Below are 14,094 nucleotides of genomic sequence, written 5' to 3'. Positions count from 1 at the left end.
TTTCATTCCCAGTAATATAAATGATCAAATTTGAAAAGGATACTATTAAAAACAATGTAAAGACCTACCTCTGTTTTTTCTTCATCTTAAACCCTACTCAAGAATAACAAAACATGAGCTATTTTTGTGTAACAGGTTTTTTAAGTAAAATTAAGTAAAGAAGAAGTAAATTAGCTCTCATTAGCTTTCTAATAGTTATATTAAAAATACAACAACAATACATACTGGGATATCAATGACAGATTAAACTCTGAGAATCAAATTGAGACTAACTGACCCCATGCCATAATAGCTAATGCCAGAAAATGAGTTTGCTCCCACTCATCTATAATAATGCGGAAAGTTGGCCAGTGAGCCATAATGAAACAGGACCAATGCCTATTTTCTCATAAGTTCTTCTGTATTTCTCACATTTCTGACTACTATATGTTTTGCCCCTTGTTTGCTATTACTCTGGGTCTTTGTTCCTTTTTCTCATACATAAATATGGCATTTTGGGATATGTTTTTCTATGGTGGCACTACTCAAGTACTATAAGCACTTTGTCTTCAGTCTTGCAATACATCTGAGGAATGCCATTATACTAGTATAATGCATGCTTTCTCACAATGTTTCCTCACATATAAATACAATGTGTTCCAGACTGTATGGCTAATGTAGATCATATATATATTCTCAAATAAGTTTCTAGTTCTGCATATCAAACCTCCATAATGTGGCTTTTTTCCCATTTGATTTATCCGTGTATTTCTAGCAGAACTAACTAGTTAAATATACAGTAATGTGTCCTCTAGCTTTGCTGAGGCTAGAAAAGTATAAAGGAGACAACACATTTGGTATTTGCATTAAGTATATGGGGAAGCATTCCCCAAAGAGCAATTTGAGAATTTGGTTTCACTTTCTGCTTGTAAATAACCTCTCTTTCTGTGCATACATCTATCCAAGTGAAGCAACACATCTATATAACACATGAAAGAAAGGGGATAGAAAAGTCCCTCATGAGTGTAACTTTTGGACACAAGACATAGGAATACAATTTAAAGAGTGTAATCTTCGGTGTTCAATACAATCTATGGGCTCCTGATAGGCTGGGCCTTTCTCTGGGGCCACACTCAGATAGTTTCAGTGTCTCTTTCCCTTCCAAAGTCCTTTCTCCACTTGGGAACCTTACTCTAGCCTTTCTGGATTCTCAGGCACGGGGGTCTTTCACTTAAGGAGAAGTTCAAGCTGAGGTTTCCTGTAAAGGTCCAATTTGTCTATGGCAATATGGCACATCTGGACCCCGGGTTGGGGTTTATCTTCAACACCCTCCCTGCAGTGATCAGCTTATCCTATTAAGTTCATATGGGTAGCACAGGCTCATCAGCTTCCTGGAAGGGCACAAGAGTCACCTACTTCTGAGGCACCACAGCTTTCCTCCTGATTACCCCTGTCTGTGTCAAGATCTCCTTTCTAAGCTTGCTTCCTTCAGCTGGAGCAGGCGCTTCAGGTGTGCCTATTTAGTACTGGTTGAGCCCAGAGGAGATCATTAGCCATCTCCTGATTGGAATGGGAGTGTGCCCCATCACAGGGCTGTTAAACAAATAAAACAATTTATACTTGGGATTTATCTGATGCTGCCTTAGTGTATAGGAAACCCCATTTGTCTTCTCAAGTCTAGATTTCTGACTAAAAGAAAATTTTATGGTTTTAAAGAAAAAATGGATGTCAAAGTTCTGAGTCAACTACTGCCAGCAATTCTTACAGTCAAAGAGGGCAAGTCCATATTGTACGAAAGAAAGATGTCAGCTGCTAGAAGCGATGGGTCAAGGTTCTCAAACTTTGGTATGACTTTATTCACAAGGCAATCTCTGTCAAGCATAGGGTGCCTGATAAATTCCATGTTGCCCTTTACCAAACCCAGCTATAAGGGGAAAATCTTGCGCAACACCACTTCCAAGGGTCAGCCTTCGTTTCTGTATAAACAGAATGGAGAAGTGATGGGGGTGGAGAGATGAATGGCCTTAAGATGGAAATTTTCAAAGATGACAAGGATGGAGGAGATGGAGTCAAAGATGAAACTAAGCCTAGATACTGTGGCAATTGACACCGTAGTCAAAGTAGCAGCCAAAGCTGGACATGGCATGGGAAGATAGGGAAGTGGCCCTAACTACTTGGTCCCTTGCATCTGGCTATGTACTAATGCAGGGGTTCACACAACAAAAATTTTGGTGGCCTCAGAGTGCAGCCACCAACTCTCACTGATGGCTGCACTGACACTTTTTCCTAAAATACTTGATTAACTTTAGGAAAAACAAATAAATGTGCACAGATACAGATCCAAATCATTGTAATTTATATTTGTAGTGTTTTTTGGCAAACTCAATAATAAAAATAATGCTGCCTCCCCCTTCGCCCTTCCACACCCCATTCAGGGCTTAATGGGTCCTCGGGCTTGCTGTGAAAAGTGACAGTTGTATATTTGTTAATATCACAGCACACTTAGTAGCTACCTGGGAGGCTATGAAAAGTGATATTAACAAACATACAAGTATCAGTTTTCACAGATACCTAGTAAGTCTGCTGTGAAAAGTGATACTTGCGTGTTTGTTAATATCACTTTTCTCAGCAAGCCCCAGGACCCATTAAGCCCTGGATGCGGGGGGAGGCAGCAGGGGCCAGAGGTGATGGTGGGATGGATACAGGGCCGGGGGAGGCAGTGCGGACCCCGGGCAATGGGGGATGGATGCGAGACCAGGAAGGCACCGGGGTCCAGGAGCGATGGATACAGGGCCGTAGGAGGCAGCAGTGGCCAAGGGCGATGGGTGATGAGCCCCATTGTCATGTGGCCAGAGCCAGGGCCTGGTGTCTGCTGCCATGCAGCCAGGGCCGGGGCTCAGTGCCCGTGGCCAGAGCCTGGAGTTGGGCACAGGAACTGCGTGGCTGGAGTCAGGGATCAGAGCCAGCTGCCATGGAGCTGGAGCTGTGGGGCCGGAGCCTGGGGCCGCTGCATGGCCAGAGCCCGGAGCTGTGTGCCGGAGCCCAGGGCCGCATGGCTGGAGTTAGGAGTCAGTGCCCACCGCTGCATGGCTGGAGCCAGCGCTTGTTGTTGCACGGCCCAGGCCAGGGGTCGACACCCAGGGCAGCTCCCAACACTGCATGGCCAGAGCCTGGGAACAGTGCTGTGAGTCAGCGCCTGCTGCTGTGCAGCTGGGGCAGGGGATAGCACCAGGGGCTGGGGCCGCACAGCTGGAGCTGTGGGTCGGCACCTGCTGCTGTGCAGCTGGGGCAGGGGATAGCACCAGGGGCTGGGGCCGCACAGCTGGAGCTGTGGGTCGGCACCTGCTGCTGTGCAGCTGGGGCATGGGATCAACACGAGGGGCTCAGGCCGCACGGCTGGAGCCCGGGGCCAGCACCTGCCACCGCACAGCTGGAACTGGGAGCCAGAGGCCAACTGAAGCTCCAGAGCTGGGGGTCAATACCTGCTGCCCCATGGCCAGAGCCAGGGATTGGCACTCAAAGCCCTACGGTTAGAGCCTGCTGCGATGTGGGTGGGGCTGGGTTGGCTCCTGGCGCCTGCCATTGCACGTCTGGAGCCCAGGACTGGAGCCGGGGGGCAGCGCCTACTGCCACACAGCTGGAACCAGGGGCCGGAGACTGTAGCCCTGCAGCTGGAGGTCAGGGCCGTGTGGCAGATAGCACCAGCAGTTCCTGAAGTTCAGCTGCTGGAGCCTGCTGCCCAAACCCCCTCCCCCCAACATGGGTCAAGAACTCACCTTGCTCCTGCAGCGTTGTGCTCCCCCTCTCTCCAGAGGCGGTGCAGGGCAGCACATCCAGGAGCAACAAGGAGGCAGGGGGAGGGGGTAATGCTTTGACCTCCCCCCCCCCATCACTGCTCAGGAGGCTGTCATGGCTACACGAAAAGCCCCTGGTGGCTGCATGCAGACAGTGGCCGCATTTAAGAAAGTTGTACTAATATGTATATAATGCCTATTGCACTTCAGTTTGTATCTCTTCATTATGTTCCAGTATGAACCAGTATGTGCTGCAATATCTAGCAAAAGACGAATAAGCTTATTCCCTCAGTCCAAAACATGGACAAGTTACAGGTCACTGTCAAGTATCAGGGGGTAGCCGTGTTAGTCTGTATCTACAAAAACAACAAGGAGTCTGGTGGCACCTTAAAGACTAACAGATTTATTTGGGCATAAGCTTTCGTGGGTAAAAACCTCACTTCTTCAGATGCATCACTGTCATGAGTCATAAACCTGCCGAGAAGAAGTAAATTGCTGCCAAAGGAACTTCACTTAATAGATTGTGCCATATATATCTCTGATATAGGGTAAGCAAAACAAAATAATGGGGTAAAGGAGATTAAAAACAACTAGACCTGTCTAGAACAACTTTGCAAGCTTCATATTATGATGAGAGACAAATTCAAAAAGTATAAAATTACCAGACATTACCAATGAACTCTAGATCTGGGTATTGGTCAGGCATGCAGAATTTCAAGTATTTCTGAGCTATACACAATGGCTGTTTTGTTATCATGAGGAGTAACTGTAGGTCATGTGCTGTTCTCTTGAACTCCGTGGATTATTTTGGTGTAACTGAGATCAGAATCTGGACCCATAAGCCTGACTGGACAAGGGTCTGATCATCCACTGTATGGTTTGAGGGAGCATGTGCCAGGTTCAGTTAGACACTTACTTCCCTCATGCAAATTAATCACTGATTGGCACTGGAAAATCACTCGGTATCACTAAAATATGAATGGGTTATAAGCTTAGTAACATTCATCGGAATGGTGTCACAAGACTGACTGGAGTTTCAGCTATCTGTTGCAAATGTGGTTCATGTTCACCACAAGCAGGAAAATGTTCCTCATAGGCTTCTTTTAGTGTAGCTGCCAAGATGAGTCAAGACCAAAGGCCATACTAGCACAGTATGTTAGAGATGTTTTTAGTATGCAAGTAGCTGATAATGGCAGAAGTTGCTGATATGTAACAGCTCATCCGCTGCTTGAGGCAGTGTTGCCTAATGATTCAAAGAGTGGCTTGGGAGTCAGCTGATTCACTGTAACTTTGAGGAAAACACTTGCCTTTGCGTTACCCATCTGTGAAGTGTGTATAAACACCATCTTCCTTTTCTGAGCATTGGGAGACATAATGTTTGTAAAACTCTTTGGGGTGATGCATCAAGGATGCATTTCCATCCCCAGATACAGTAGCTGGCATTTTGTGTTGGTGTGGAGGCAGAAGTAGGTAGGAACATCCATTACAAGCCGCATAACTTTATTGTCTGTCTAGTGCAGGGGTCGGCAACGTTCGGCACGCGGCTTGCCAGGGTAAGCACCCTAGCGGGCCGGGCCAGTTTATTTACCTGCTGACGCGGCAGGTTTGGCCGATCGTGGCCCCCACTTGCCGCGGTTCGCCGTCCTGGGCCAATGGGGGCGGCGGGAAGCCGCGGCCAGCACATCCCTCGGCCCGCGCCGCTTCCCACCGCCCCCATTGGCCCGGGACGGCGAACCGCGGCGAGTGGGGGCCGCGATCGGCCGAACCTGCCGCGTCAGCAGATAAATAAACTGGCCCGGCCTGCTAGGGTGCTTACCCTGGCATGCCGCGTGCCGAATGTTGCCGACCCCTGGTCTAGTGTTTTGAAAACAGGACTAAATATCAGGAATTCCTGCTCTCTCCCAAGGCTCTGGCAATGACTCCTCCATTACTTTAGCAAGTCACATACTTTCTTTGTTCTGTGTTCCTATCTGTATAATAGGGATACAAAGGTTTGCCTCCATCCCTGGGATGTTGTGATGATTCATTAATATTTATTAAATGTTTTGAGCAAGGAAAACTAAGCAGAGATGGGCCTAAACAGAAACAGAAATTCACACCCTCTAATTTGGTGGAGATTTGGATCTAATCTGGATTCAAACTTTGTGGCTAGAATCTACCTCTAATACAAAGTACTGTTATGAAAAACCCTAGATTTCTAACAAGTTGCTGATACTCATCTTTTAGACCACATGATACTATATTTAATTTTGATTTACAGGTTATTCATTTTATATTTCATTAATCCCTGGTATATTAATTTTATCAGTCACTGGTAGTTTTTCTTCAAGTTTGTCTGCATGAGAAATTGAGCCAAATTTTAAATAAAGGTGTGAATTTAAAGTGTCTTAATTAAAGTGCATTGAAGCCTTGTATAAATGCTCTTTGAGAAGCAGAGTGCAGTAGAAAGTAGTTCAATTTAGCTTAATGGCAGTTTTGCCATCAACTTTAATGGGAACAGCAGGTCACCCCTGTTTGGGTATAACATGCAGTCTATATCATCTGGACAAATAACGTAATACATATGTCTCACTATTCTACATTTTGGACTTGACTCAGACAAAATCTGATTTGTTTCCCCTGGAAATCCAGTTACCTAATGAGGACTAAAGCAGCGGTTCCCAAACTGTGGGTTGGGACCCCAAAGTGGGTTGCAATGCTGTTTTAATGGGGTTGCCAGGGTTGGCATTAGATTTGCTGGGGATGAAGCCGAAGCTTGAGCCCCACCACCCAGGGCCAAAGCTTGAGCCTGAGGGTTTCAGCCCTGGGTGATGGGGCTCAGGTTACAGGCCCTACACCTGGGGCTGAAGCCCTTGGGCTGTGGCTTTGGTCCCCCCTCCTGGGGCCATGTATTATTTTTTGTTGTCAGAAGGGGATCGCGATGAAGTTTGAGAACCCCTGGACTAAAGAAAACACGCGATCCTGTGGAAAGGATGCCCTGGCACATTTCGTCTGGCCAGCGGCAGCAGCACCTGGTGGTCCCCCGCGCAAATGGTCACGGAGACTGGACTCCGCTCTAGAAAGTTGCTGCAATTGTGTCTCTTCCCGTGTCTGGTTAGTAACAGTTCCGTACAAGTGAAGGAAACTTTAGCAGCCTACGTACCATCCCCGCCCCCTTTGACCTCCACTGGGAGCAATAGCAACCCCGCCTCTTCCAGCGCACTCCCACCCACCCCAGCCCGCCCCACTGGGCACCAGCCTCCCGAGTCTCCAGCCCTCTGGCACCGCTGGGAACCTCCCCGGGTTGTCCCTACGCTCTAGCGCCCCCACCTCTTCACCGCGCTAGAACCCGCGCCCCAGCCCAAGGCAGCTGCTCGGCTTCTCCCCGCCACACCCAGCCCTGCCAGCCCGGCCACGCCCACCCCGCGGCTCCCCTTTCACTGCCCAAGTAGCTAGCCAGGGGTCCCGTCCCGCGCGGGGCGGCCCCGGGACTGAGCCCCCGCCGCCCTCGCGCCGCGCTAATGTTTAACTAGGGTGCTGGGGAGCCGGGAGTCCGCCGTGTGTGCCAGAGAGGAAGACGCTTCGCTCCTTCTGCCGCTCGCACCCGCACGGGGAGGGTCCGCTTCCCGCAGCTCCCAGTCATGAAGGTCAGTAAGTAACTGTGTCGCTGCAGGCTGGCGGCTGCTTCACCCCCCAGCTAAATATGCCAGGTTTTGAAGATAGAGCTGTAATGGGATTAATGCTAAGACTTCCCTCTTATGACTGTCTGCTCGGGGCAGGAGGGTAGTTCCAGCCTGGACTGTGCAGCGCTTAATGGGAATGCAGCATTCTTTGCACGTGAGCAAATTCACCCGGGGCTTGGGCTGCGCGTTTCTGTTCCAGACACGGGAGATGCGAAGGCGTATTTGCTATGCTAGGAAGAGCTTGCTAGGGTGACCAGATGTCCCGATTTTATAGGGACAGTCCCGATTTTGGGGGCTTTTTCTTATATAGGTACCTATTACCCCCCACCTCCTGTTCCGATTTTTCACACTTGCTATCTGGTCATCCTAAACTTGTAGCGCTCAACCACAAAGATACGGCGGTACTCCCCCCACACAGCACGCGCCGGCACGGGAACACACGCCCAAATTCTCACTGTGCAATAAAGTGCCCTGGAACCACTCGAAGTGCACAACCATACACGTTGGTACCGTACGCACACCACCTCAGCCCTGAAACAGTCACTTGGCTTATACACGCTGGCACATTAACACACATCGTGCACGTCTAACTTTGTATTCTCTTTTCATGTTTTCCAGACAGTAGTGAAGTATCTGTTGGGGTTGCTTGCGATTGCAGTGATTGTTATTGCCATAGCTGTTCCTGTAGCTTTACTGACAAAAAGTAAGTTTAAAATAGTCGTCTTTGAAGAGACCCTGATAATGTGAGTGAGAAAACTAGGCTGATCTCTGAAGAAAACTCAAGTATTCCAATGAGTTATTTGTCCAGAGCTGCTAGACTTTATTTTCTGCAGGGTATAATGAATCCACAGCTAGAAAGTAGACTGTAATATTACCCACTGAGTTCTGGAAAGTGTTCCCAGCAAAGGTCTTGCTGAATTGTTAAGCTGGAGACAGTGAGACTAATGTGCATTCAGGCAGAAACTGGAGGTTAACTCATTTTTGAAGTTTTCTCTGGATTCCAGGGGTGAGAAGCCCCTCTGAAAATTAAAATAATCAGCCATTTCAATTCCCAAGTAAACACCAAAAAGTATAATCAAAATGTGTCACTTTGCAACATTTTGTTTTCCTGTCACTAGAGAGTGAAAATTGTAGCCCTAACAGTAAAATTCGAGTCTGTTGATCTTGTGTGACAGGTTGAAGGAGATAAGAAAATACATCCGCATTAAAAGAGCATTACGGAAACCAAACCAACTTTATATATGATATCATATAAATAGCACTGTCACAGAGATCAAGGAACAGAGGCATATCAAAAACAGACTTTTGGACTCTGGTCAATTTGTGTTTTCAAGTGTGACGCTAGTCCTGGGTGTTAATCTAAAACAGGGATTGGCAACCTCTGGCACGCGGCCCGGCAGGGGAATCACCCTGGCGGGCCGGGCCAGTTTGTTTACCTGCCACATCTGCAGGTTCGGCTGATCGCGGCTCCCACTGGCTGCGGTTCGCCGCTCCAGGCCAATGGGGGCTGCGGGAAACGGCATGGGACGAGGGATATGCTGGCCGCAGCTTCCCGCAGCCCCCATTGGCCTAGAGCGGCAAACCGCAGCCAGTGGGAGCCGCGATCGGCCGAACCTGCGGATGCGGCAGGTAAATAAACTGGCCCGGCCCGCTGCGTGCCAGAGGTTGCCGACCCCTGATCTAAAACAATATTAAATCAATGTTTAGTTGGTGAAGAGCTGCCAGTTGATAGGATGCAATTACACATCAATTTCTTTTTTTATTTTTTACTTTCTCATGACTACTAGTTATAACAGCATAGAATTCAACATTACAGACTTATAACAAACCAGAGAGAAATAGAATGTTCCCACTGTAAAGTAGACATTGTGCAAATCTCTTTTGTAATGTAAATATCAAGAAAGGGTTACAGATATACTGGCTTGACCGAAAATAGTTATAGTGTATTCTTAAAGTAACTAGCCTGTCCAGCACTTAGATATACTAAGAAGGTTTGGGTTTTCCACAGTTTAAACTGAAGATACAGCAGTGAATTGGAGCAAAAATTGAGATTAACATAGTGTAATTTATATATAGGGTTACAATTTATATCAATCATTCTTAAAGTAATACTAGATATTAATAGAAATCAGGGGTCTTATTGTACAACTCTTGAAGGTATTCTGTTGCTAGGATTTTCTCCAGTAAGATGCTTGTTTTTTGTTGGTGGTTGGTTATCTGTTTTTTTCCTGCCTGATTGTCTATCCAAAATAAGCAGATTTTCAAAGTGAAAATTGGGCAACTCTATCAGGCAGTTATGGGGGGAGGGGAAAGCAGCACAGGAAATGATTTTGTGGGTTGGCAGGAAAGTGTACATGGGAAGATTTTGGCAGATGGGTTGATGTGGTACTTATGTTTAGGTAAGCAGTAGGAAGCATTGTGGGGAGATGGAAAGGAAGGTGACAATATGTGACCAACCTGGTTTGGGATAGTCTCTAAGGTGCATGTGCATTTTGCCAGCAGGTTGTCAGAGTACCTGGGGCAGCTTGCCAGCAGTTCCTTCAGGGGTCCAGTATTTGCAGAGGCTAGTAAAAAAGTGGGACAAAGTATTTTCTTTTTCAGACTGACAGGGATGCTGGAATCTTGTCAATGAGAACTGGGATTAATCAATAATAACAACATTCTATCACAGCCAGTTCTTTTCATCGGTTCAGAAATGGTGTCAAGAATGTGCATTCAAATAAGGCAGTAAAATAAAATATTTAGTCTTCACTTATTTAAATTGTAATCAGATGTGTACAAATGTTTATATGCACTCAAATCCAATTTTTAATTGAAAACACCGTTGACTTCAGTAAACGTCTGTAAAATAGCTTCTGTGTGTAATCCTTCCTATTTAGACAGTGTAGATTTTTTTCCATTTTAGGTAAGGAGCGAAATCTATTGTCCTGGCCACATACCAATTGTCTAATTCAATTCTATGTACCTAAAATTTCCCCGTAAATTCAACAAGATACAGTATTCTCCTATTTCTAATCTAAATTGTTGTGTAGAGTTGCTATGTGATGTTAAACTGCTGCCACTTTTTAACTGAAAAGTGGCTATAGTTTAGTAGTGTGTGAAATAATCCTTATCTGCGGAACTTAATTTGTGCCAGGGCTTGCCAGGCCTGAGCCCTGACCTGTCTAGGCTTGGCAGTTCAAAATAAGTAAGCAAGTTCAAAGCTCCAGCTCCTCTGGGCTTGCCACATCAGTTATGAAAGTAAAAAAATTGCTTGAGTCTGGCACCTCTAGGCTTAGCAGTTCAAAGTAAGTAAGTTCAAAGTTCCGGCCCCTCTGGGCTTGCCACGTCAGTTATGAAAGTAAAAAAATTGCTTGAGTCCTGGCACCTCTTTCATTACAAATTAAGCACTGCCTATTTGCAATAATAATATGGCTGTATCATGGCTTTTGAAGGCCAGACCCATGTTACAGTAGATGCAGAGCACCACAATACCGTCAGCCTTGGCTGGAGCCATTTTACCTGTGGAGGAAGAATAGGGGAGTGTAGCGTTCCCTTCACCACTGACTCAAAATCAGTGTCTAGTGTGGAAGGGGACAATGCCTCAGCCAATTTGGGGGCCACAGGAGTGCTGGAACCTGTGTAGACGGGGGGATGGCCACCAGTGCTGGAACTGTGGCCCACTGCTCCTCCTCTTTCCCCTGGGGCCCCACCCTGTGCTCTTCCTCTTCCCCGTAAGGCCCCCCTGCTCCTCTTCTCTATGAGGCAGGGGCTGATGTGTGTGGGGGTGTCCCCCTCCTCCTGCCTCAGGATTGGTTGGTTCCAGCTGCTGTCTGAACTTAGACAGCATGCCAACACACTCACTCTCCCCCAACACACACACTCCCCCAACACACACTCTGTCTCTCCCTCCCCCACACTCCCTGTCACACACTTTCCCCCCTCTGCCCGCTTATACCTCAGTTGAAAAGCGGCTGGCAATCTAGTGAATGATGGGATTGAGAAAACCGCATCATGTGCCACTGTACCTGCCCCATGAGGCATTGCAGACCCTTCCCAAAGCATCCTGCGGCCAGTTGCACAGTAGGATAGCTACTGTTGTGGAAAATTGACCACACGGTTGATTTGGATCAGACAGCCTGAGGCTCCTTTATTGATCAATCAAACATGCATGCATGGGGGAGTCAGCCAAGGCCGAACCTCCCTGACAGATAAAATGCGAGAGATTATATAGGATAAAACCACAAAAATTACATATACTTCCTTAAAGTTTTACATCCATATAAGGAATAAAGCAAAGCAAGCCTTTTCTGTTTTTCCTTATATTTGCCCTTTGTGGTTTCTTACTCTGTCACCTGGCATCTATTAATCATAGTCTGTTACAAAGGTTAATTCTACTTTTATAATTTCTGTAGTTAGTTCTGCTTTTATAGTTTCGATAGTTAGTTCTGCTTTTATGATTTCTCTTTACCCTTCTTTTTCTATCTTCTCTCCCCCCCCGCTTTCTACCTTCAGGCCATACTATACAGACTGTTTAACTAAGTTTAGGCCCTGACCATTTTTTCCTCCACAATCCCCCCCTTTGGTGCCCCCTTTATGGCGCCATCTTTGGCCTAAACTTCCACATTCATGAGTCCATTAATTTCTTCCCTTTCCTTTTTCTCATCCCAACTGTTATCATAGATTTCATTAACAATCATCAATGCCACTTGCTCCCTTACACTGGGCTTGGCAAAAAATTATAAGCACAGCAATATTCCTCATAACAGCAATAGCAAAGGCACAGTCCCAAACCAAACAACATCCCCACAACTGTTAGCCCACTCAATGTAACAAAACGATGGGGTTCGCATATAATTTTGGTTACCACACACAGCAAATCCCAACTAGTACACAAAGAAGACAGTCTATAGGCTGTCTGAAAGGCACCTTTTTCTACCTGATATACATTTTTAAGGATATGAATTTGTCCCTATAAATCAGAAATTTTCTGGACCTTGGGTAACAATGAAAGCTGATTTTGGAAACGGTCTGGTACCAGGGTTGTCCAGTTAAAGGGCATTTTATACCTGAGAGTTGATTGCAAATTTTTATCCGCAGGCCAATAAATAACATGGCTGCCTGCAGTCGTAGTGAGGTTAAAATGGGTGTCGTGTACAATATGGGCCTTAACAAATACACAGCTGTTATTAACCTGGAAGATCATGACTCCTGTCAGGAGGGTTCCCAGTCCCTTACCTTCCCAACAAACATTGTTATGGACAGTGACAACTTCCCCTGGCTTGAATTTACGTATGCATTGGAGCTGTTGGGGTTCTAATGGCCAGAGTGTCCATTGGTTTCCTATCCCAATCCAATGTGGGTGTTATTTCAGGAGCACTGACTATGAATCGGCTAGGCATACCAGGTGGCTTGATTTCCCAAATGTCTCAGTGAATAACCCAATCCCAGATGCATCCTCCCCATGGACCCGGCAGGATTCAGTATGTGGGAGCCCACATCCCTCTAACCGGTCCGTATGCTTGGAAGGAGCACTGTGAATATCCACACCTTCACCCGGAGAACCTCCAAGTATGCCTCCATGGCCATAGATCAGATGGTACTCCTGAAGTGTCTGTAAGGGCAGTGGGCCAGGCCTGGTGATCAAGATCACTCCGAATGGCCATTAGCTGGTCATTCAGGAAATCCTGAACTTCTGAGCATACCAAGTCCCACTGCAATGCCTTCCCAGCACCAGTGATATTTAAGACCATCTCCATCAGCAACTCCTGGGTTATAGAACTAAGGGTGGAAATAACATACAATTCACCAACCCCAGCCTGAACCTGCGTTAGCTGTGTTTCAATAATAAGACCAGTGGCTTTTTTCTAATTGACCTAATTTTTCCTTATGATGTTGGCTTTTGTGAATATTCCAAATTGCAGCTGCGCTATTGGCCCCATCCCACAGGTGTCCAGTTAAATCTCTTCTCTTTTTGGGAGAAGCCCAGGTCTTTTGCTGTGCTAGCCAAATGGCAGCTCCTTTAGAGCAATTTGGATATGTAAAGGTAATTTGAAAACTGGATAAGAACAGCATGAACTTAATGGTCCCTAATGTGGCATTAATTACAGTCCACCGATGTGCTAACACATCTCTTCTTTGTGAAGTATTATACCACATCCGTTGGTTAAACACCTTTACGAAGGGCAGAAAGGCATTAATATCAATTATATAAATAGGGGTATGGTACAGGCTAAATCAAAGGCTACTGATTGGCTAAGATTTAAAAAAATATTACTTCCCCATCCCCACCCTAAGTTTGTTAAAAAGGAGAGGCTAAGGAATATTAAAAGTTTTATTTTCAGGTAGTTTTGGCTAGCTTCCGCAAGGTATTCTTCGAGATTTCGTAGTCTTAGTTCACTTAGCTGTCCGGCAGTGAGGCAGCAAGGGAGAGGTTACTAGCACAATCACCTTGCTTGGTTGGAGGTTTTATTATGTCCTCAGGTGGAGAGGTTGTTTTCTTAGCAAGATCCAAAGGCACAGTGGGTCTGTCAGCTTTTTATCTTGTCCTTTTCTCCTGCTGTCCAGAAGAAACAGCAGCACCAGAAGGAGAAACAGCTGATCATCAGTCGGAGAATCATCTCACGGTGGAGGGGCCTTTTTGCAGTGCGAAGCGTGGGTCCAGGCAGTCAGTTCTTGGC

At 46.4% G+C, this 14,094-nt stretch overlaps 1 protein-coding gene across 1 annotated transcript in view; it reads left to right on the top strand.

Annotated features, from left to right (window-relative positions):
• The first annotated feature begins 7,308 nt into the window (after nt 1-7,308).
• DPP4 (dipeptidyl peptidase 4) overlaps nt 7,309-14,094 on the top strand; it is an 80,674-nt gene continuing 73,888 nt past the window's right edge. Inside the window, exons 1-2 of the mRNA XM_065413784.1 lie at nt 7,309-7,399; nt 8,054-8,138. Of these exons, the coding sequence (XP_065269856.1) occupies nt 7,394-7,399; nt 8,054-8,138 (91 nt within the window). The 5' untranslated portion in view covers nt 7,309-7,393. The remainder of the gene's footprint in view (nt 7,400-8,053; nt 8,139-14,094) is intronic.

The sequence above is a fragment of the Emys orbicularis genome, chromosome 11 (genome assembly GCF_028017835.1).
Source record: "Emys orbicularis isolate rEmyOrb1 chromosome 11, rEmyOrb1.hap1, whole genome shotgun sequence".
NCBI lineage: Eukaryota > Metazoa > Chordata > Testudines > Emydidae > Emys > Emys orbicularis.
This window is presented reverse-complemented; position numbering and strand designations above follow the sequence as displayed.